This window comes from Macrosteles quadrilineatus, unplaced genomic scaffold (assembly GCF_028750875.1).
Source record: "Macrosteles quadrilineatus isolate MER2022 unplaced genomic scaffold, UCM_ALF_1.0 Scaffold_1__1_contigs__length_201487025, whole genome shotgun sequence".
NCBI lineage: Eukaryota > Metazoa > Arthropoda > Insecta > Hemiptera > Cicadellidae > Macrosteles > Macrosteles quadrilineatus.
In genome coordinates, this window is record NW_026542594.1 from 86,263,033 (window position 1) to 86,289,566 (window position 26,534).

Here is a 26,534-nt window from a genome sequence, read left to right on the forward strand (position 1 = left end):
TAGGCGTTTTTTCCCATAAGAATAACATGGGGATCATTTTTTGGCCACCAATTCCAAAAATCCTGATCTTTGCCCACATATCCCTATAAAATTGTCAAACCTTATTTCTTAGTTATTTTTAAATAAAGAAAGAAAATATAATTGATTAAAAGTTGTTAAACTTTATTATTAACTGTGTTTTCAGAAACATGTTTTCAAGATAAAACAATCATACACATGAATTAATTAATTATATAAACCATGTGATTCTAAATAGTCATTGAGCAAGTTAGTTTCTTTCAATGGTTATTCCCCATAAATATATTTGATAATAAGCAAAAATAAAAATAAAACTATTTCTTTCATTTATTGACCCATGCATGTGTATATGTATTGTAGTATAGGTTGTCGCGGCCGTTTTTTGGGGCGCGGGGTTTTTGGGCCAACTCCCCCCCTACCCCCCCCCCGCCCCATGCCTAATTGCTAGTACACCTACCATTCCCCTTTCCAGTTGTTTGATATGTAGATATATTATATTTCTGTCTCAAAATCATTCTCAAAATTATGTGAACTCGGCTCATGGTGCGCTCCCGGTCGCAGGCGCGCTCCCGACCCATGGTCGTGGGCATGCTTCGGGCTTAACCTTCTTGCCTCTAGTGGTGATGTGGTGAAAACGTCACTCCCTTGGGCTTGCTTCTTGTTTTGTTGTCTCTAGTGATCTAGTCTTGGATCTGTTGAAGTATTTTTAAAATTTTTTAAAATTTTGAAATTTTCTAAAAGTCTATATTTATAGAGGTGACACCAATATTTGTTTTGTTATATATAAAAATGAAGACCACATGTCAACAGTGTTCTGCTTCTTTTTCCAATAAAAGCAACCTGATTCGCCACTACAAGGTAATTCATCAAATAAAAGTGAAACTGTGCAAAGTTTGTGATTTAATCTGTGTTAATAACATGGCTCTAAAATCTATATAATTAATACGCTACATGAAACTTTGTCGGTTGAACTCCTCCGCCATTTCTACACCGATTTTATCCATTGACGTCTCATTGGAAAGAGCGTGTCGCGTAGATTTGCAAACTGGCCTTACATTTTTGAAAAAGTCCCTTGGGCTATGCCCCAGTGGCTTTGAAAGTTCCCATGTTATCCATATGGAAAACATAATTTTTACATTTTGATCAGCTGTATAATTTAATTGCTGTTATTTATTTTTCAATTCAATGAAACGCATTGAGTACATTTATTTACTATTTTGAGTTTGTGTAAACATAACCCCAAGACAGATCGTGTTAGTATGGTTGTATCTCAGATATGTGTATTTATCGTTGTTTTGTGTAGCTATGACGGATCGTGTTAGCATGATTGTAACTTAAATTTGTTATTTGTTGTTTTTTTTCTTTTAAATGCCTCCGATGCGACGACAAGGAAACAAAGACAGGAGGCGTAATCGTGAAAACGACCGCAGCTCAATCTCAACTATTAGGTTACAAATGCGCCCTAACACTACCCCAAAACGACTTTTCGTTCTCAATCGGCCCTCTATCAATGACCTGTGTTGCCTGTACACTGTACAGCGAAGCATTTTGAGGAGGAGAAACCGGCCGGAATGCTTTAGGTTTATCAATAACGAAGATAAACCCATGTAATACAAACTTAAGGTTTTAAGGTGGTAGAATCTCTTAAGGTTTTTGTCCATACAACCTTATATGGCTATAAGTCAGGAAATGTTTGTAGAAAACATTAAAAAAACAATACCGTACCAGAGGTTATGAAATGATACAATATTTACAGGAAATGTTGATTACTGTTTTATATACATCGTGAGTATCTTCATGAGCTACACACCGGTTATCTTTGAGTTGACTCTTTTAAACACATTGTAAATAACACTATTATTCGTTTTTAAATAACTCCTGTAATACTTTGCAATTGCTCGAATTCGAGCAACATGTACACTAGTCACATATTACAAAGCCACAAGACTTGTAATTTTTTTAAGAAAAATGTTGTTGGACATTTTAAAAGACATGTCAATTCTTGCATGAAATGTCCATACATAATGATAAAATTTGTTGATGAATCGATTAGAGCTGACCTTGAAAATACTCTTAAGTCTTGTTCTCTGCCGATAAAATGGACTTTAGTTAGGAGAATTAAATTTATAAAATATTTAATGGATCAAAATGGAAAATTAGTTAATGAAAAAGAATGTATAGCGGATTTTAGAAGCCTTACTACCTTAACTATTGAGAAGAGAGATTTAAAGCCTCAAATTGAAAATGCACTATTAAAGATTGATGCTTCTATACACAAATATCAAGCCCAAGGCAGTGGATGGATATATGACCATACTAAATATTGGCAGTTGCATGTTTACAAATATAAGCCCCTAACTCCAAAGTCATATATCCCTACACCAAAAAGTATTCAATCAAAACATGCAGTTTTAAATATTAAAAATTCTGACAATAAATGCTTTCTTTGGTCAATTTTAGCAGCTTTACATCCGAGGAATACTAAAAATGCTGAAAGGGTTTCTAATTATGTACCATATGAATGTCAGTTAAATATGACAAATATAAAATATCCCGTAAAAATATCTGATATAGATAAATTTGAAAAACAAAATAATATAAGTGTTAACGTATTTGGAGTTGAAGACCAGAAATGTATATATCCATTAAGAACAACCAAACTAAATAGTAATACTCACATAGATTTATTATTATTACAAGAAGGTCGTAAATCACATTATTGTTTAATTCGTGATTTTGATAAGTTAATGTTCCACTCTACAAAAGATAATAATAAGAAGCATTTTTGCAAGTTGTGTTTACAACATTTTTATACTAATGATAAATTAGAACGTCATACAACATATTGTAAAAACTTTGATGCCCAACGAGTAGAAATGTCTAAACAAGATACATTACAATTTAAAAATTATAAATATCAACTTAAAGCCCCATTTGTAATTTATGCTGATTTTGAGTGCTTTATAAACTCAAACAACCATACTCCATCTGGATTTGCATTTGTCGTAGTGAGAGATTCTAAGATTATTTCTGAAGAGTTATATAGTGGTGCAAATGTTTTGGAAGTGTTTTTAAAAGGTTGTTTGAGACTTATGATTATATTACAAATCAAATGTCGATATATATTCCTCTTGTAATGACTCCAGAGCAAGAGGCATCTTTCCAAAACTCAACACATTGTCATATTTGTGAAAAGCCCCTATATTTTGATAGGGTGAGAGATCATTGTCATTCAAATGGCCACTACCGTGGAGCTGCCTACAATGATTGTAATTTAAACTATAAAGTAATAAAGAAAATCCCAGTATTCTTCCATAACTTAAAAAATTATGACGGTCATTTAATAATGCAACACTTGGGAAAATATAATTGTAAATTAAATTGCATAGCCAAAGATATGGAAAAGTACATTTCATTCTCTGTTGATGATTTAGTATTTTTAGATTCCTATAACTTTCTGTCCCTTCCATTATACAAATTAGCTTCCAATTTAAATACATTTAGATTCATAGACAATCCACTACTACAACGTAAAGGCGTGTTCCCTATGAATATATGACGGGACCAGATAAGTTTGCAGAGTATCTCCCTCCTATAGAAGCATTTTACAGTACTCTAACTAAAGAACATATCTCTCCCATTGAATATGAACATGCTAAAAATGTCTGGACCCATTTTAATATAAATAATTTACAAGAATATCATGATTTATATCTTAAAACAGAGGTATTGATACTGGCTGATGTGTTTGAGACATTTAGAGGCCTGTGTTTAAAGGATTCCAAACTTGACCCCGTTCATATGTATTCACTTCTTGGACTAACATGGGAGGCCTGTCTTAGAATGACTGGTATAAAATTACAATTATTTCAAGATATTGACATGCATTTGTTCATAGAAAGTGCAATCAGAGGAGGAGTCAGCATGATTTCCACACGTTATGCTAAAGCCAATAATAGATATATGGGTGAACACTATGACCCCAATCAAGAGAATGTGTATTTAATATATTTAGATAACTCGCTATACTTCACAGCAATGTGTGAGCCACTACCTGTGGATGGATTTCGTTGGACTAATGAGATAGACTACAAAAATAATCAAAATGATGAGTTTGGATACATTTTAGAAGTTGATTTAAAATATTATTTTAAAAGCTTACATGATTTACATAATGACTATCCATTAGCACCAGAGAAAATGAATGGCAAATTAATACCAAATAATTTAAATGACAAAACTAAATATATTTTACATTATAAAGCATTACAAAAATATGAGGAATTAGGTTTGGTTGTTACAAAATACCACAGAATTTTAAAATTTAGACGATCAAAATGGCTTGCACCCTATATTAATTTTAATATTGAAAAACGAAAATGGGCTAAAAATGATTTCGAAAAAGACTTTTACAAATTGTTAAATAATAGTCTCTTTGGTCGAACAATTATGAATCAATGCAAGTTTCGTGATATATATCTCAAGGATGAGTCACTATTAACAAAATATGTCAATAATCCAAGGTTTGATTGTAGCAAAAAGTTCGATAACAATTTACATGCTATACATTTAAATAAATTAGTTGTAAAGTTTAATAAACCAATATATTTGGGAATGACCATTTTGGATATCAGTAAAGTAATAATGTATGATTTCCACTATAATTATATGTCAAAATTTAAGAACAAAAGATTTCTTATGACAGATACAGATTCTTTAATGTATTCTATAGTTACAGAGGACTTTTACAAGGAAATAGAATGTGACTTGCACTATTTTGATACCTCTGGATATAGTAAAGACCATTTCTTATATTCTGATAAAAATAAAAAAGTCACTGGCAAGTTTAAAGACGAATTAGATGGTCATATTATGTATAAATATTGTGGTTTAAGGCCAAAGTTATATTCTTACATTCCTCTAAAATGGTTATATGAAGAAGACAAGCAAGCTTTAGAGATGAAGAAAGCTAAAGGAGCTGATAGTGCCACTGTTAAACATCTCCTCAGACATCAACATTATTTGAACTGTCTTGCAACTGGGCAAGATTACTATGAGAATGTGACAAGAATTAAATCTATAAATCATCATCTTCAAACCTTAACCATGAATAAGAAAGTACTATCATTTGACGATGACAAGAGGTTTATTCTGGAAGATGGCATCAACACCCTTGCTCTTGTTCATTATAAAATTGATCAAACATAGTTAGGTTAATAAATAAATTGTATGTGTAGATATATTTAATGCTGCAAAATAAATGCAAATGTTAAAGAACTTCAACCAGGACGTGATTGAGCCATGCGAACGAGATCATCTTGAAAATTAAGAAGTTAAACGGGGCAAAGCCCGCGGGTTACAGCTAGTATTTAAAAAAAAATATTAGTTGTTATCTTCCGGTCGCGCATGTCCTCTAAAAGTTGAACAAAAAATGAAAAAACTCAATCAAAATGTAATACCGAAAATCTGTTTGTACACATTCAAGGGCTGTAAAACGCTTTAATAACTTCAGTTGTCTGGTTTAAAGTATTTTCTATCCCATTGTAACATTTTTTTAGCTGTAATAAAACACTGAATTGTATAAACATTCTCTTAAATTCATTTTTCCTACACATTGTGGTGATACATTGGCTATTTTTAGCATATGATGGGTTAACCTAAAAATTGGTAATCCAAAACGGCTCTCCCCCTTTTATTTCGGTTAACCGGGGTTTTACTGTGCTCGATTTGCGAAGGAAAGCGGCTGAACGGAGTTCCGGTACCTCTCTTTAGGAAAAATAAAAATATTGTCATAAATAGGTACTAATCACATTAAATAGGTAATAGTTACGGCACCTTATTTTTTTTAATCGAGCACTGTATATATTTATTTATTTATATATATACTAGCAATTACCCGCAGCGCGTTGCTGAGCTTTATAACTATTATTTTAAATAGTAATTTGTTCTTTACGATGAATAATAAAAGTGTATACCAAAAATAAAAATAGAATATTTTACTTAATTGCTAGTGGATAAACAATGTTTTTTGTTTTTTCATTAGGTGTATAAATATATAAGTTTTCAGGCGTACCTACCACCACGTGAGCAAGCAACATACAGCTGTCCGTGTAAAAAGCATGCATTTTCTAAATTTAAACCGACGATAGTCAGGGATTGCCCTAGTGTCTTATAATGGTGATTGCGAAAAAAAGACACAAAGTAAATTGTAGTTGCTTAAATTCAGATGAAATAATCCGTATTCTTGGGATTAAGACTATTTATCCTTTAAACTTACCACTGATAATTTTTGCTTCAATCAATTTTGGTGTAATTTTTTTAATCGTCACATCTGGTAACGTTGCACAGCTTTGGTAGATTTAAGTTTCACATTAGTATTATTGGAGTTCCTTCTTTTAATGACAGTAATGTGGTGGGTTAATGACAAATTGAGAGGCATTAGAATACCCGAGATAGCACGCACGATTTTTATTCGCTTGATAATGTATGTTACATTGTGTGGGTATAGAACAAAAGATAAAAATATTAAGGCATTGCCATCCCTTTTATTGTTTATAATACTTTGATAAAGGTGTTTATGTTTACATATTTAACATTGGAGAATTTAATCGTTGTTGAGTGCACAGGTGGGCTACAATTTATTGGGGTTTAATATATTTTGACTTATTCAAAAGTAAAATAGTTTTCTGTGCTGCACTCTGTAGAAACATTGTGGAACTATTACAAATCATGACTAATACAGAATGTTGTGATTATTCAAACCTAGAAAACAGTTGGTTAAAGTAAACATGATTTACATTGACCAAAGAATTGCTACGCACCATAAAGCTTTCTATAGACTTTTCATTAACATAATAAGTTAGCCCACATTGAACTCAAAGTCATTTCTTTCTTAATAAAGATAATTCCTAATTTGTGTTTTATTTCTGTCTAATGAGGTAAGTCTTTATCTTAATCTATAATATATGAATTATTTTAAGAATAAATAGATTTGGTAAGTTACAATATAAAATTTATTAATGAAATACAAATATAAGATAAGTTATTGGTTGAATTAGCTACAGGGTCTAAGTTAACAATGGTAAATTTTCAAAATGGTGGGGCTTCCAAAGTGGATGAAAAGATCCTAGGCTTTTAATGGGTTGGTTTCTTCTGAAGTACTAATTAATATTTAAATATGAGCTCTTAATCTCAGAAAGGGGTGGTCGTGCCGGTTCGAATGATATATTAGGCTTCTTTAAAATGCAGATAATTTAATTAAGTTATTGTTCTGAAATAGGCTACGTTCATGATGCTTTTAATATAATATGTTAATGTCCAAAGAAAGATTCCAAATGGTTTCACTGAATTTAATGAAATAAAATAAAATTTGAAGATTAGATTTTGAATAAAAGTTCAATTTGAAATATGTATAGCTTGATGAGTTAAGTTAATTGGGCCTATTAGGCTATGCTGATTAAATGTCCAATGAAGATTAAATTTTTCCTTAGCTAAACAAGATGGATGATGGTTACCAAATTTGGAGTGCCTGTCTTCACCTTTGTATCATATGTAATAAATAAAATAGGGGTTGGTTAAAATTTGATACTCTTCAAGGCACTTGTCCCGAATACTTTTGGATGATAAGAAATTTAAAATTTAGATTATACTTTGGGATTATGAATTTAATTTAAATCAAACACAATGTCCAATAAAATGATGTTCACACTGTGAAGAGTTGGCAGGATCTGGGGAGAGGCAATGGTTCAAGCTCAGGAAGTCCATGTCCATTGTTGAAATGATGTACAGCTGGTTAATTTACATAAATGACACTTGCCACAGTAATTTTGATTTTCTTTGGATAATTTTGAAAAATAATACTATAGCCTATTTAAGATGTTATTATTATATTGCAATTTTCTTACAATTATATATTATTCTAAGTAAATGATTATTGTTGGATTTTTTTTTATAAGTACAGGATAGATATGGAGAGAATTAGCATAAATATTATATTTTGTAACATAAAATAGGATGATGTTTCTGTGGGGTGGTGGTATATTATATAACATTGAACAAAATTGGATAAAATAACACATTAACAAGGAGGAACATCCTACTAATATTATAAATGAGAAAGTTTGGATGTATGGATGTATGGATGTATGGATGTATGTTTGTGACAAGTGAACGCGAACAATACTGGTCGGATTGGGCTGAAATTTGGCATGATGATAGCTCACATTCCCGATTAACATATAGGCATATTCTTATTTCAAAAATCCTTTCGGGCTCCGCCCCAGTGGCTCTGGAGTTTCCCATGTTAACCTTATGAGAAATGAAATTATTGAATCTTAACAGCTGTTTCAATTAAACAAGTTGGTTCTGTTCTGTGATGTTCAATAGCATTAAAGTTACAAAAATTACCAACAGGGTGCAGCACTATTATTTCTTTTACATTTATGACAACAGCTAATTTGCAACCAAAAGGTGAGTGAGCGTAGCGAACGAACTTCAACCTGGAGGCGAGTTAGCGTAGCGAACGAGCTAACCTGAAGGCAAGTGAGCGCAGCGAACGAGCTCCAACCTAAAGGTGAGTGAGCGTAGCAAACGAGCTCCAACCTAAAGGTGAGTGAGCGTAGCGAACGAGCTCCAACCTAAAGGTGAGTGAGCGTAGTGAACAAACTTCAACCAGGACGTGATTGAGCCATGCGAACGAGATAATCTTGAAAATTAAGAAGTTAAACGGGGCAAAGCCCGCGGGTTACAGCTAGTATTAAATAACTGATAACACATTATCAGGGGCATTAGCAGACATTATGGGAGAAAATATACAAAATAATAGAGAAATTAATGTTAATGATGAATGAATGACATGTAATATTACAGAATACTCTTAGAGTATAGTGATAAAGTTCCCCGAGCAAAGCTCGGTCCCCAGGTACTTATATTTATTCGTAAACATTGTAGTTAAAAAAGTCTGACATTAGCCCACTTAAAACTCTCTTTTGACGGATCTGCACCAAACTTGACACAAACCATCCTCGAAAGATGCTTAATAATGCCTGTGAGTTTCATTACAATCTGTTCCTAGTCAGTTGCCTACTACATAGTTCCTCTTTTATAGATATATAATATATTTATAAATTTGAACGAATAGTGTTTTTAAATCAACTCTGGTGACATGAAAATGAATAATGAATAAATTATGAATAAAATGAATAATGAGGTAATTGACTAAAAATTGAAGAAAATTAATTTTAAAGTTTGAATTGTATTGTAATTTTGTCTATTTTTCCTTTTTTCTCCCTAAATCACATGAACTTAAGCCGCATTTACGCGAAGCCAGTTGGTGAGCAGGTTACTTCCTTTAGATAACTTGAAATACATTAGAGGCAAGTAACCTGCCTACTCTACTGGTCTCGTGTAAACAGGGCTTTAAGAAAGTGTTACTTATTTTAATTTTATTGTATGATAATTTTTGTAACCTAACATTTTGACATTAAAAACGAGTCTTTAATCATTAAAATATTTACTTGATTATAAAAACCACAATGATCATATTTATATTAATTCTACTCACAAGTACATAGTTGGCATATTCGTTGTAACCTCTGGTTTTTTTCAACTCTTCTTCAATCAATAGCTTGCAGATATCAAACTCCTTACGAACATAACGTAAATGAATCAACCAGTTACGAGCAGTAATTGAGAAAAACTCAGCACCTGCCAAAAAATGTTAACATGAGATTACAAATAACTGTAGAGGAGGCTGAAGATAGCGAACCACATTTTTACAGTTAGTTTGATCGAATAAGTTAATTGTCAGGGTTATCAAGTGGTTAATGCTTGCCTTCAGATTTGAAAGATGCTGGTTCAAGACCCAGATGTTGATTGTCATTTATTAGGCTGATATCTAACCAATGATCGACATTAGATAGTAAAAATACTTTGGACCGTTCTCTTACTTAAAGGGTTTATTTAAAGGGTTAAGGTAGAGAACTTTAATTATTTGCGGTCCCAAAGCTGTGATGATTTCTAATATCCTTGATATTAAATACTTTGATCAGCTGTCCTGGTTACCATGCAAATTTGATAAAAAATCTAATAAATAAAGCCTTGGAATTTGTAAAAGGTGTATTCATTATTTCAACACTACTTTAAAAATTCCATTATGATGTTAATAGGTTGTAAAAATGCATATTATGTTGTTGCCAAATATATTAATTGATTATGTAATGTTTCTACTGATTCAATACTGAAAACTTTAAACTAAATAAGCATGCAAATCATACTGAATCATCACCAAAATCGATACCTTTGTCGATTGTTCCCGTAGGCCTGGGAACAGCAGATAGATTGTGACCAACTTGCCCACTGGAAATACTTCCATTCAAAGATGAATGATTCATGATTCAAACTGCAAAATGTTTAAGCATCTTTTTAAATTTTAGAACTATAAAAACATCAATTTAATTCTAAATATACTAATAATATTAGCTTAGATATACTAGAGGAGTAACAGTTTTTTATAAAAAAAAATGAACTGGAACTTAACTATCAAAACACGGTATCTGTGTTATATTTTGTTTCCAGAAACCCGTAATGTGAAAAGAAGATCTAGTATATTTTTACTAAAAGTCTTCTTTTAGAAAAATAAACTTGATTTTCTTTGCTAACGAATTTATTTATTTATTCCAACGGCAAGATCACCATTTTAAAATTTTGTAACTGTTTAGTTTTAGCGAATTTCCCTATAGGGAAGTAGCTATTACCGTAGGTCTCATGGTAAGACCTAAGCCCGGGACCGATTTACTTTTTCATTTTGATGTCCCCAGAGGCCAAAAACACCATTCGTTCAAATTTTTATATATCTATATATAGATATATATATATATATATATATATATATATATATATATATATATATATATATGTGTGTCCATCCGCACGATAACTTGAGTAATTTTTGTCCGATTTTGATAAAATTTGGTTTGAAGGTGTAAGGCAGGATAAACTTGAACGAGTTCGCGAACCAGCATGATCGGACTATGGGAACGGGGGTTTATGGGGGGTTTTATGGGGTAAAAATAGGTTTTTCCCATTTTTGACCCTAAAAACACAAAATTTCACAATTTCTTTTAAAACCATTTTGTAGAGCTTAAAAAAACAAATAATTTAGTATATTGAAGCGTTATTATGCGCCTAATTGTTACGGAGAAAATTCAAAAAAATTGTAATTTTAAAATTCCCATGTTATTCTTATGGAGAATAAGTCAGCTGTTGTAGTTTGCTTGTTTATGAACATATTTTGATTGATTTTGGAAAATACTTTTATTTCTTACTAAACTATTTATAAAAAAAATCTTTTTTACCCTCCCTGTTGCAGCAAACCTAAGTACTCGTTAAACTAATTCTATTTAAATAGGAAATAAATGTGCTATTTTTATGAAGGCATTTTAGTGTAAATCCAATCAGGTTAATGGAAATTCGCTTAGTCTGCAGGTTTGCTGCGGCGGGGGTATTATTTAATTAGTTTTAAATAAAGGAGACATTTTTTAGCAACATTAAAAGTTTCTATTTATAAAAACATAACAACAACTTATTTGTAAACAGATGTAAGATAAACATGAAGAATCATATGTTATTTTAAAAGCATAGAATATCTATCTAATTTCTATATATCTAATTCCGTAAGCCCAAAATTTTACAATGAAATTGTGAGCGAACGGGAGGCCGTAGAAAGCTAAGTGGGGTCTCATTTTAAAGGTCTGGGCATGAAATTTTGGGGAAAATTATTCATTTTTCTTAATTATGCACCAAAAGGTTGTTACGGAATAAAATAATTCACATTTAAATAGCATGGGAATCTAATTTTATGTCTTTTTATTTAGTGTAAACACAGCTGTGATTATATCAAATGAAAAAATTATAACCACACCTGAATGTGCATTATTTTGTTATTGTAAAATTGTTAGTGAAGTAGTAAACAACACAAAGTGAAAATTAAAATTAGATAAGCTATTTTTAACAAACAATTTGATACTTTTAAACTTAATACTTTACAATGGATTGTTCTTTTGCACAGTAATAATGTATAATGTCGGAAAACCACCACGCAGAGGTAGGCCGTTACGCAGACGTATTGCTCCTCGAAATTAGAACAACAGGCTCCAGATTAGGTGCGATACTAAAGGAAGAAGAATAAATGAGCATCGGATGAACATGAAGTTATTCCTGTGTATGGATTACCTTTTAAATTAGATTGCATAACACAGCGTAGGACCGATGAACGATGTGTGCATTCATTGTGGTGCATTGCGAAATTTGATTTTGTGAAATTGTGGCGCAAGACCGAACCTTCACAAAAGTTGGCATTTACTGCATTTAAAAAACCCAGTGTTTACTCATGGTCAACTTTATATTGCCTTCAGGCGGGTAAAGCGGCCAGATGATGTTAAAATAGTACTAGAACCAAATAAAGACCAAGGAATCGACCAAAATGCAACAAATACAACAAAACTGTTGTTTTCGGAGAGATTTTGTTATAGAATTAGCATTTTACAATTTGGATGATGACATTGTCTCTATGTGTTTTTCTAAGTGGATTCGTCTATATTTAAAGAAATCCAAGTAGATTTAATTAACAGTCATTAAGATTATTATTGTAAAATGTTCCTTTCTATTATGATTAGAAAGTTTATAAACACACCAAATGTCCTTTAAAATTTTTTATTTTAAACAGAGCAGACATCAAAATCCATGTAAAAACTATTATACATATTATAGGTAATATACAAAAATTTCAAACGATAATTCAAGATAGGGTAACCCATGAGGCTAATAATTTGTACAAAATAATTACTAGAATATAATATAGGGGCTATTGCTCATACAAGCCACTAGTTAAATATCAAAACATCTTCCCCTTTGACAAATTCAACTTTTCATTTTCTTATGAAAAGTGAGTTTCTTCTGGATTGTTTTCCATTTTTATATTGCACTACGTATGATCTTGGAGTTTCACCAACTTTTACTATGATAGCTGGCTCCCAGTTCTTGGTCCGAACATCTTGTACATAAATGGGATCCTTTTCATTATATACTGTTTCTTGTTTTGTCGTCTTATCATAATAAGATTTTTTGATTGATTCTTTTTGACTGCATTTGATCTGCTACATCTTGATGAAGAATTATCTTTGGCCCTAATCTGTGATTTGGAAAAGGTAATTTTTTTGATCTTAATACCCTCCCCATTAGTAACTGAGCTGGAGAATAATCAAGTCCTGCAACAACACTGTTTCTGTAGTTAAGTAGGCTCAAATTTAGATCTGATCCTGATTCTGAGGACGTTTTTATAAGTTTTTTAGCAATACCTACAGCTTTTTCTGCTAAGCCATTGGCTTGAGGATAGTTAGGACTTGTAGTTTGTATTTTAAAATTCCACTCCTTTGCAAACTCTCTTAGTTCGTAAGAATCAAAAGGCATGTTGTCAGCTATCATAATCTGTGGAATCCCAAATCTACCAAATATTTGGACTGCATTCTTTACGGATAAACTGTTTTTACTATTAATTTTGACCACCTCTAACCATCTAGAGTAGAAGTCAACAAGTATCTATTGAAGCAATTTCAATAAGCCTGTTTAGAATGTCATATGAATTATAAAACATATGACATTATTTACTATGTGTAATTGTTCAGTTTGTATTGGTGTTTTGATCTGTTCTGTCTATCTATCTTCTATCTATAATATTAAAACGAAACAGTGTTTTTAGCGAATTTCCCATATAGGGAATAAGCTATTACCGTAGTACTCATGGTAAGACCTGGACCCAGGACCGATTTTTTTTTCGTTTTGAGGTCCCTAGAGGCCAAAAACACCATCCGTTCAAATTCATATATATATATATATATATGTCCGTTAGCGCGATAACTGGAGCAAAAATGATCCGATTTTGATGAAATTTGGTACAAACGTGTAAACCTACGTTTATTCGAACGAGTTCGCGAACCAGCATGATCGGGCCATGGGAACGGGGGTTTATGGGGGCTTTTATGGGGTAAAAATGGGTTTTTCCAATTTTTGACCCGAAAAACATAAAATTTTGCAATTTCTTTCCAAACTATTTTGTAGAGCTTAAAAAAACAAATAATTTAGTATATTGAAGCGTTATAATGCGCCTAATGGTTACGGAGAAAATTCCAAAAAATTTTTAATTTAAAATTACCATGTTATTCTTATGGAGAATAAGTAAACTGTTGTAGTTCGCTTGTTTATTAACATATTTTGCCTAAATTTGGAAAATGTTTTTATTTCTTACTAACTATTAACATTTTACATAAAAAACACTTTTACCCTCCCTGTTGCAGCAAACCTAAGTATGTGTTAAACTGATTCTTTTTAAATAGGCAATAAATGTGATATATTTAAGGAGACATTTTAGTGTAAATCCAATCAGGCAAATGGAAATTCGCTTAGTCTGCAGGTTTGCTGCGGCGGGGGTATTTTATTTCAAGATTCTGAATCAACCACTAGACGGATTTTTATGATTTTTGTGTTGAAAGAAAGATAATTTTGAGAACTAGGGAATGTCGAAGCCATAATTTTAGTTTAGGTCCCAGTTTTTTAGAAATTAAGTTTTAATTTTTAAAAAGTCTAGCAGCCGACGCTAAGATTCTAAACTAGCTTTTGGCATAAAATAATTTGCTTAACATAACAGCTGTAAACATTCAGCTTTTGTGTCACAAATTCAGCATTTGGAAAAAATGTAAAGACATACTTAGGGTTGACTTATTTATACTATGTGTAATGCTGCATTACACATGCTAATCATTGATACGTTCAATTCTTCTGTAAGAGGATGACAGTTTAATTAAATATACATAGTAAAATACTAGGATGATCAAATTATTTTTTAAAGCAATCTTTGTAATCTTCGATTTGTTTTAGAGCAATGTAATTTGTTTTAACTAACAGCTGGTTAAATATAAACTATGGAACTATGAGGTTATTTTATTTACTCTTATTTTGTCATTGATTATAGGAAATAAGCAAGATTAGTAGAGATAATTAGACCACGGTTTAAACCACAGTTTTAACCAAAATTAATTAAACCGCAGTACAAATCGAGGCTCTGTACACGAGTCTTAATAAAAAAAGGATAAATGCAAATAATTTCACTGCTCCACTTTTCAAGGAAAGATTAGAAAAATAACAATGTTTACATGTTTTAATTCTTAAAGGTAGCTTTTTGTTTACAATTAATGTTTGTCTGCTTTAACTTTGTTTGGATTAGGCCCGGAAATATTGATGTCATAAAAAGAAGATCAAGAATAATCAGGAATCACGATTTTAAATTACCACCACAACCTCAGCCGGGTTTTATACAAAGATAAACAGATGGATGACATAGATTTAACACAACGTCAACATTGACCTAGGACACTGCAATTAGACAAACCATCCTTTTATGAAATCGTGTTCGGTTGTGGTTACGTTTAGGGGCGCCTATATCAGCGCCCCCAAACGTGAAAATATCACTTTTATTTCAACTATGAATTTATTGTAGTTTAAATTAACTAATATGAGAAATTAAGATGTCCGTTTATTCAATGAGGGTGGGTAATTATCAAGGATAGAACTGATAACGGTATGGATAATAAACATTGACAATTACGTCATTAGCTTTACTATAGTTCGGCCGCTTAGAAAACGACCTGCGCGCTAATGCTAAACCAATGCTGGAGGAGGTCGTTTTCTAAGCGGCCGACCTGTAGCGTGTTTACTTTATATTCCTGCTACATGTGACCAGTTCTTTTTTTTTCAAATGAATGTTATTTGAACCAAACAGCTGTTCAAAACAAACTGTTATTGTTTTTACTTTTCTTTGTTTACACTTATTTATTTAGCAATTTAATGCAGTGAAATTGATATAAAGGATAGGTGTGACGATTAGTTTTGATGTTAGGACACCAAAGTTAAATTATGTGTACTGTGAATTTTATTGGATGTTATCGTTTTATTTTAGGTCGTTTCTATTCAGACCTACTGGAAATTGTGTATAGTAGTTGTATTTTGGTGATAATAATTATGGAAGAGGCTATGCTATGGAAGGTGGTATCGTTGACTAGGTCTATACACTTCTCAATTGACTATTACTCTCTTTACCGTAGGCTACTTATTACTTTACTTTATACTTTTCTTTGAAATGGCGACCATACAAAGTAGGTATTTTAAGCCAAGTATTATCAGTGTGTGTCTGTGCGAATCGGCTGCAAATCTCACTTCAATGCTTTTCACATCGTAAAAATTGCAGAATTGCTGTTTTATTGTAAAATTATCGGATTTAAAATGCATATCGTATAGGCCTATGATGGAATAAAAACATATTTAGTCACACAACATTTGTTTACAAGATGATTTTCACATTAAAACTGCAAGAAACTTTGCCTTTATTTGTGTAAACTAGCTGATCTGAATTGTACACGGTTTTAACTCACTACTGAATTCCCGTACGTAGGACGGGCTAACACCTCGTTAAAAGTTAAATTAAATTTCCAAACAAGTCTTAAAGTTTCCTACTAATAACAGGTTATGGGCTACTAAATTGAGGATAAGGTTGACTTGGAATGGCAATGGGAACTCCAATTTTGGTATTGAAACCTTGTAATCAATTTTGGTAATTGGTTGTTCAGATTAGAGTTGGTATTGGAACAGTATAAAGTCCTAGATGTCTTGACTCAAGAAATTCCTGAAGAAGAAGGACCAAGGTCTGCCTTCATGGAAAAAGATGTCAAAGCAAGAGGTCTGATAGTACAGCATATCACGGATGATATCATGTCGACCATCAAGGGCCAGAGGACAGCAAAAGGGATGATGAATCTCCTCAAGAGGACGTATGGAACAACTGGCATTGGAGAGCAAGTAAGAATAAAACAGGAACTGAGTAACCTGAAGTATCGTGGTGAGTTACCTCTTTTGTCATTTTTTACAAAATTTGAGATGTTGGTGAATGACCTGAAATCTGCAGGTGGTAGTATGGATAGCAAAGAGATCATTACCACTCTTTTGTCGTCCATGCCTGCACAGTACCAATCGGTCACTCGTACTGTTGATATTCTCTTTCATCAGAATCCTGAATCCATAACATTAGATTTTTTGAAAAATCAACTGCTGTCTAAAGAAACTTGTATTAAGGGCGAGTGTAAAACTGAAACTCTTGATTCTTCTGCCTTTGCTGGTCACAGAAAATCAAACTTCTTCAACACGAAGTCAAATTTCCGGAATAAAGACAGTAAAAGTCGTTACTTTAAAGATCAAAATCAAACATTTAAATTTCGTTGTTATGAATGTAATGAGAAGGGTCATCGTAAAGCAGACTGTCCTAAACTGAAACATAAAGTAAAGTCTCATGTAGCAAATGATGACACTTGTTTTTTATCTGAAGGTAAGGAAGCTCTCATTGGCACTAATGATATTGTAGATTTTGTGGTAGATTCTGGTTCTACACATCATCTGGTTGATTCTATCACTGGAGCATTTCTTGAAAATGTAAAAGATGTTGATTTTAATATTCAAGTGGCCAAGCATGGTCAACAACTAAAGGCTATTAGATGTGGTGATTTAAGGTTACTACTACCAAGCGGGAAAAGTGTCACAATCGAAAATGTCATTGAATGTCCGAACCTTACAAGAAATTTATTATCTGTGCGTAGAATTGAGCAAAAGGGACATTCTGTAATATTTTCAGAAAATAAGGTTTCCATTGAAAAACCTCTTGGGAATGTACTTCTGAAAGGTCAGATATATGGTAACTTATACATGGTTAAACTAGGTTTACCCTTCAACTCTGAAGCTAATGTTGTTAAAGGTAGTGACAATCAACTTTTATTACATAGACGGATGGGGCATTCATCAACATTTCCATGTAAACAACCTTGTGATACTTGTTTAAAGGGTAAGCAAACAAGAAACAGTTTTTCTTCTTTACCAATTGAAAGGAAACCAAAGAGAATTCTTGAGGTCGTTTCTAGTGACGTTTGTGGTCCGTTTGAAACCAAGACATATGATGATATGAAGTACTTTGTCTCTTTTCTAGACCATTATTCACATTTTACTTATGTTTATTTAATGAGAACCAAGAATGAAGTATTAGAACATTTTAAATCATTTGAAGCCTCTGTTTCTGTACATTTTGGAAGTAAAATTGACCGCCTTCGGTGTGATAACGGTGGGGAATATGCATCTAAAGAATTTCAAAAATTTTGTCGTGAAAAGGGTATAACCTTAGAGTATACTGTACCACGGAATCCCCAACAGAATGGATGCAGTGAACGGCTTAATAGGACTATTTGTGAGTGTTTGCGTTGCATTTTAATTGACTTGAAAATGCCACAACACTTCTGGGGTGATGCTTTGCGATCAGCTGTGTATTTAATAAATCGCAAACCCACTGCAACTCTAGACAAAAATGTTACACCTGCTGAAATATGGTATGGATATAAACCTGATCTGGCAAAAATCAAACTCTTTGGTTTTGTAGCGTATTGTCATGTCGATAAGGAACTTCGGAAGAAGCTGGATGACCGCAGTTCAAAAATGATCATGGTTGGTTTTGCAAACAATGGTTATCGTTTATGGGACCCTGTGAAAGAAAAAGTCATCATATCTAAACAAGTCAAGTTCTTTGAAAATGAGCTGTACTATGATGTGAAAGACAAACAAGACATTCTACAGTTTGAATCTTCAATCTACATACCTGATGTATACTCAAATGACAGTGATAGAGAAGTTGAAGGTAATGTTAATCAACTGCATGAAAATCCTGAAATTGAACAAGGTGGAATCTTTCAAGAACCAGAGGTCAATGACTATCACCTCAATGAAACACAAGATAATTTGAGGAAGTCGACAAGGCAAAAGAAACTACCTACATGGCTGGATGACTATGAGGTAAATTATGTAGCTGCTTATTCTGTGGATGAACTTTTTAACGATGGACCAAAGACTTATGAGGAGGCAATTCAAGATGAAGGATGGCGTAGTGCAGTGAATGAAGAATTAAACTGTCTACACAGAAACGAAACTTGGGATTTGGTTGAAACTCCCAAAGACGCTAAAATAATTGATTCTCGGTGGATATTTCAGGAAAAATCTGTTAATGGCAACCTAGTTAAGAAAGCACAGCTTGTTGCTCGCGGATTTCTTCAGGGGGAGATGTCAGGTGAAGACATATTCGCTCCGGTAGCACGCATGATAACGATAAGAACTTTACTTTCATTTTTGGTTGTGCATAGTTTGTTTTTTTGTCAACTAGATGTAAAGTGTGCATTTCTTAATGGAAATCTAACCAACCCTGTGTATATGAAACCGCCTAAAGGGGTAAAAACTGAGGATGGTATCGTGTGCAAGCTTAAAAGATCACTATATGGATTGAAAGAAGCGCCAAAATGTTGGTATACTCGTCTTCATGAGTTTTTGATCAGTATTGAATTTAAGAGATCGTCTTCTGATCCATGTTTCTATTATACTCAAGATGTTTTTATCGTTATATATGTTGACGATATGATTAATATTATTATTATTAATTAGTATTATACTAGACTATTATTATTATTAATAATAGTCATATTATTTAAGTAACTTGTTTCTGATGTTAACCATTTTGATATAGTCATATTTTTATTTACCTTTGACAATTTGTTTCAAAATCAATTTTTATCATCTTGCCATGTTAGTATTGTTTCTATGTAGCCTACTCGTTCTATTTTGACTTGTATTTTGCTCATATTTTTTGCATTGTGTTTCACCATGCCATTAGTAGACTAGATTTTAGATTAGAATCAGGCCAGCTTGTCTTAACTTATTTGATAAAATTATCTTTGTTACTATTTCATGTGAAATATATGTATATATATATTATGTAGCAAATGACGAACCCTATTGCACAGTAAAATATTTAAAGGGTAATAAAGATTCTTATTCTTATTCTTATTATTCTAGCCAAAGAAAAGAACATTTTGTTGGAAGTTAAAGCCAAATTAATATCTTCATTTGAAATGAGAGATCTTACTGATGATAAACATCTAGAGTTCCTTGGTATTTCTATAGAAAAGTGTGAAGAAGGACTTAAACTAAAACAAACTAGGTTAATTGAAAAAATTATACAAAAGTTCAGGATGGAAGAAGCTAAGCCAGTTTCGTTACCTATATTGCCGAATTTGAAACTAACAAAAAGTAAATACAATTATGAAAGCTTACCTTACAAACAACTATTAGGAAGTTTAATATATCTCATGTTAGGTACAAGACCAGATCTGAGTTACTCTGTTACGTACTTCAGCACCTTTCAAACCTGTTATGACATAGGACATTGGAAGAACTTAAAAAGTATTGTGAGGTACTTAATTGGAACCAAGGATTTGATGCTGACCTATTCCAAAAATAGCAAAACAGAAAATCTCATTGAATGCTACTGCGATGCAGATTTTGCTAATAGTATTGAAGATAGGAAGAGTATTAGTGGTTATATGTTTAAAATATTTGGCAACACAGTGGCTTGGAAAACTAAGAAACAACCAATAGTGGCTCTTTCCACTTGCGAAGCGGAATATATTGCCTTGGCTACATGTGCAATAGAGTGTGTGTTCATAACAAGATTATTATCAGAAATACTACATAAGGTTCAAATAACTCCGGTTGTTATTTGGGAAGATAACCAGTCTTGCATAAAAATGGCTAAGACACTTGAAACTAAGAGATCCAAACATATTGATGTGCGATTCCATTTTATAAAGGAGCTAATAGAAAATGGTGTAGTGGAACTTAAGTATGTTGCATCTGAAAACCAAGTTGCAGATATTTTTACCAAAGGGTTGCCTATATTTAAATTCAACAAATTCAGGAAGGATATGGGACTTAAATGAAACTTGATATTTTTAATATTTGTGCCTGAAGATTATGAAATTGCGGGGGAGTATTGAAGCAATTTCAATAAGCCTGTTTAGAATGTCATATTAATTATAAAACATATGACATTATTTACTATGTGTAATTAATTGTTCAGTTTGTATTGGTGTTTTGATCTGTTCTGTCTATTAAAAGTTAAATTAAATTTCCAAACAAGTCTTAAAGTTTCCTACTAAAAACAGTATCGAGTATATCTTCCCAGCACATTCAGCAATGTCTGCGGAGACTTTCAAGGAAGGAACATTAGGTATCTCGTGGCAAATGAGTGAATCTTTGATGTTTGATCTTCTATATTTCTGACAAATATTACATCTGTCAACAATGTTCTTCAAAACTGCTCTTACTCCGGGCCAGTAATAGAAATTGGAGACAATTGAATTCATTTTCCTTTCCCCAAGATGGGTCTTATGCAGTCGGTTGATAATTATGGGTCTCAATTTCTTCGGGATTATCATACGGTTTTTGAAATACAGTAAGCCATCATTCAACTCAATGTCAGATCTGATATTATAATAATAATGTACCAGATCTCCACCACAAGGCAATGATGTAGGCCATCCATTTACATAATACTTTACAACTTGTCCCAAAATGTCATCACTTGCAGTTTATTTTTTGAACTCTTCAAGTCGTTCATCTGAAAAATTTACAATTCCTGTTTCGGTTACACAGTGTACCTTATCTAGCATGGTGAGGTCAACTGGTTCATTTGTTTTTACGCCACATTGTGACAAGAAATCAGCTATATACATGTAATTTCCAGCCAAGTACTGTATTTTGAAATTGTAGGGCAATAACTTTAGCCTAAGTCTTTTTAATCTATTATTCTGTATTTTATTGATAGGTTTTTGCATTAGTGACACAAGGGGCATTTTATGATCAGATTGAACAGTGATGTCTTCATGTCCGTATACATGAGCGTGTGGTTTTGAACAGGAGAAATATACTGCTAGCAATTCCTTCTCAACTTGGGCATAACCGACCTCAGCTGAGTTAAGAGACCTAGACGCCATGTAAACAGGTTTGTTGTTTTGTAGCAAACAGTACCCAAGAGCATCTTGAGACGCATCACACTGTATGATAAAAGGAGCTGTCATATCAAAGGGAGCAATAATCTGGTCACTAGAGATTAGTACCCAGTTTAATATTATCGATAGCTTTTGAGTGTGGATCAGTCCACTGCCAATGAACATTCTTCTTTAAGAGCTCCCTAAGTGGCGAAGTTATTTGCGATAAGTTAGGGATGAAAGATCGAAGGAAGTTTACCATACCCAATAAACTTTGCAGTTCTTTCTTATTAGAAGGGTTCTTTAGAGCTTTTATAACTTCAACTTTCTCTGGATCGGGACGCATACCATTTTTGCTAAAAATAACACCTAAATATTTAATTTCAGGTAGACAGTATTGGAACTTGTTTATATTGAATTTAATATTCAGACTTCTGGCCCGCTCTAGGACTTTCTTGAGTATTTCATCAATTTATTCTTTAGAGTAAGAAGCTAAGCATAAATCATCAAAGTAGACCGTTACTCCCTGAATATCCTCAAAATATCTTGCTACACACTTATGAAATAGTTCAGGCAAATTACTTAAACCAAATGGGCAACGTAAAAATCTATAAGTTCCATACATTGTGCTGAAGTTACAAAGTTAACTAGATTTTTTGTCTAGTTTGATGTGATAGAAGAAGCCAACTTTTATATCTAAGATGCTATAAAATTGTTTATTACCCAATTTTGGAAATATCTTATCAATGGTGGGAATCGTGTATCTCTCTCAAAAGATGTACTTATTCAAATTTTGTGGGTCAATGCATATTCTCAATGAGTTATCAGGTTTTTCAACTATCACTACATTTGACACCCATTCTACAGGCTCATTGACTTGTTCAATTATACCTCTATTTATGAGATCATCAAGCTTGTCTTTAACTTTTTGGTGATTTTCTATGGGATACGCCTAGCAGAATTGGCTTGAGGTACCGCATTATTCGTCAACTCCTAATAGAACATTGGTCAGGAAAACAGCCCAAACCACTAAATACATCTTTGTAAATATCACATATGTTTTGTTTGCCATTACTAGTACTTGTATTCAAGTTTACTTTACCTAGGTCATCAATTCTTTGTATCAACCCTAATCTAGTGCATGCTTCAAGCCCTAAGATAGGTGTGGAACTGCCTTTTACTACAATACAATCCATTATATCTAATTTCTCATTCGTTTCTACTTGAACAGTAATCTCTCCCAAAGGTATTATCTTAAACCAACCATATGCTTCTAGTCGTACCTTACTTTTTCTTAGCTTATATGAGAAGCCAGAGTTCTTAATGATATCATAAGGTATTACATTTACCTCAGCACCCGTATCAAGTTTGAAATTGACACGTAAGGTATTGTCTATCAGTAAGTTTTTGAACCATACCTTTTGTTTGACAGCGTTTACCAAGTGTACAGAGTCGATCAATTCAGCCTCGTTTTCTTCAGCCTCTTGTTGCTTTCATCAATATTATACGAAGGTTGAGGTTTGTCTTTGTTCTGCCTTGTTGCTGGAGCACGTTTCTTTAAACAGACGTTGCTGAAATGGTTTGGCTTCTTGCACCAATTACAAAATTTGCCTAATGCAGGACAGGTCTGGTTATAGTCGTGATTCCTTCCACATTTCCTACATTGGTTTTTTGAAGCTGCAATGTTATTTGATTTTGGCTTTATCTGGTCAGTACTAAACAAATGAACCTGGTCATTTTCTTTATTTATGATCTTCAAATTATTTTTGGCAAGCTCAATATTCTTGCAGTATTCAATAATTTTGTCTAATGATGCATAAATGTAACAATGAAGCACAAAATAAAATATGAAAAACAATAATATAGGGAAAACATCCAATACAACAATAACAATGGTAACTCTAACATTGCAAAATTGACAAAACCCAAAACAGAGATGTGAAAAATAACAATTATAGCAATAGTGACACTCTAGGTTTCGGGGCAGGGGACCACGATGCAGCAGCAGAGCGTCTGATGGCTGCTAGGTTGTCATAGAAGAAGTCTACTGATGCAGAGACGTTGCCAGACCGCATAAGCCTTGGAATAGGACTCTTTTCCTATCAATAGTGACACCAAGATCCTTCATATGACTACATCTTTCCAGCAGGTCTCCAACCAAGACATAGTCATATTCAATGACATTGCTGATCCGGCTATATGTTATCACCTTGGTTTTAGCGTGATTGATATACATCCTGTTCGTAGAGCACCACTGCAGAACACTCTTTAAAGCTCCCTGTAGCAGTTAGCCTTATAGGATGTTTTAGGTGAGTTGGGGAAAGTGAATAATAACCTCCGTGGTTCCAATTTCTTGTGCCATTTGCACCGTCTCGAAAGACATGGAAGGTATTCGTGCACCCACCTCTTCCAGAAGCTGTCTAGGTGTGATCTAACGATCTAACACGAGATAATTGTCGTTTACACAGTTGGTCTTTGTTTAGATTGATTTTGAAACCTATGTGTTATTATAAACAACCTAAAGATCAAAAGATGGGCTTGTTTGTTATAGATTTGGCAACTTTGTCATTGGATTCCTTCTTAAGAGAAGTGCCATATCCAGGGACCAACCCCCTACCAATCGAAATTATTCTATCAGTTGATGAAATAAATAGTGTAATAAGGGGAGAGGAGAGAGGTTAATACGTCACCTTTATTACCAAAATTAAAGTGGTCGGATGAGGACCAATCAATATACAAAAGTCATATGTAGGCTATTATTTCATTTGACCAATGTTCAAATAGAAAACAATAATCAGGATAATATAGACAATTTGACCTAGTGCATTGTTCGATCGGCAAAACATAAACCTCATACAGCGGTGAAAAACAGGTTTGTAAACAAGAAAAAGTGGTTTGATTTTGAGTATTTAGCCGAGACAAAAAAGATGTTTAGATTGCTTAGTATTTTTTTTTTTTTTTTACTGATTCGAACTTGGTTAAAATTAACTATCTTACTCAAGTAAATCTAAAAAAAAAATTGTGCAAGTTAAAAAATAAGTTATTTAACGACAAAGTTATTACAGATTTGAACAATAATAAACGTAGTGGGAATTATAACGACGAATAAATGGATAGAGCATTTTAGCGCTTTGCTTGTGGCAGGTGAGATGAGCTATGCAGAACCTTTGGTAGATAACAACCGATTGGACAGCGATTTCACCTTGGTGGAGATAAAGAATGTATTGGCCGTGGTCAAGGCAGATAAGGCCCCAGGGGTTGATAGAATTCCTTGCGAGTTTTTCAAAATTGCACCTGATCATTTTCTAAACACATTATTAATAGTCTATAGGCTAATAACATTTTTTAAAGCAATAAAATCCTTAAAAGTCTTAAGGAGTCCATAATTAATCCATTACACAAAAAAGGCAATATAGATTTAGTGGAGAAATACAGAGGTTTTTATTTTTCATAAATTGTGTAGCTAATAGTATATTTCGTACCAAGGGCCGAAAATAAGGTTTTGCCGGCTCGAGAGAGAGCTGCAAAACCATTTCGGTCTGTGGTACGAACGCTATTTTTCACCACACTATACACTATTACCACTATTCACCACTATAATAATGCACACTGATAGTCAACACAACTACAACTTTAAGGTTATGTGAAGAAATAATTTGAGGAATCAGCAAAAATAAAAATAAATAGTTGCTAGGCAACGGTGATGGATTTTGATTGTGTATTTAAAATGCATTCATTAAGTAAGTAAGCGGACAGCTGACTTTGCGGCCCCGGCCTGTAAAAACCTGCTCGGTCCCCAAATTACGATGACAGCTGGCATGGCCAGCAAAACGTAACTTTCAGCCACCAATTAACGTATGTAATACAGCCAAAAACATCATAGTGTGGTGAAAATTATTTATCAGTATGTTAAACAATTTATTAAAAAATTGGATCAATGAGAACAACAGTCTAACAGAGTTTCAAGCAGGTTTTCGGAAGGGTTACTCGACAATTGATAATATATTTAACCTAAGTTGTATGGTTAAGCTAAGGCTTGCGCAGAAACAGGGTTTAAACTTAACTGTTTTATTGTTGATTTAGTTCTGCCTTTGATACGATTGATTGCAAGGCACTGTTCTACAAACTGTCAACGCTGGGAGTAGGCTATCTACAAGCGTGATTAATAATATTAGGAGTTACTATGACGATACTTTTGCCAGCGTGTGGCGCATGGAGGGAGTTACAAACAGTTTTGCTACAAGGACAGGTCCGAGGCAAGGATGTAACGGTAGGCCTAATCTCTCAAGTGTACCTTTTTAGCCTATTTTTAAATGAGTTGCCAGAGAGCTTTAGGGGTGAAAAAGTAAATTTATTAATGTACGCCGACGACATTATAGGTCCTACTCCTCTCCCCGACAGGAATTGTCCTTCAACACATGATAAACAAATTAGAGGCTTATTGTAATATGTGGAACTTAAATGTTAATTAATTATTTACAAAAATCTAAAATTATGATATTTAGGGATGGTCAAAAAGGAGGACAAGTGGTGTTACAAGGGTAGATTGAAGTAGTAAAT

The 26,534-nt window shown here is 33.1% G+C and overlaps 1 protein-coding gene across 4 annotated transcripts in view; it reads right to left on the minus strand.

Moving 5' to 3' along the window:
- Positions 1 to 26,534, minus strand: part of LOC128993495 (Bardet-Biedl syndrome 4 protein homolog) — a 153,166-nt gene that overhangs the window by 110,610 nt on the left and 16,022 nt on the right. For all 4 annotated transcript variants that reach the window (XM_054418611.1, XM_054417779.1, XM_054419436.1 and 1 more), the window contains exons 2-3: positions 10,316 to 10,417; positions 9,581 to 9,723 (exon numbers count right to left, since the gene is read on the minus strand). In XM_054418611.1, coding sequence (XP_054274586.1) covers positions 9,581 to 9,723; positions 10,316 to 10,409 — 237 coding nt within the window. In that variant the 5' untranslated portion in view covers positions 10,410 to 10,417. The remainder of the gene's footprint in view (positions 1 to 9,580; positions 9,724 to 10,315; positions 10,418 to 26,534) is intronic.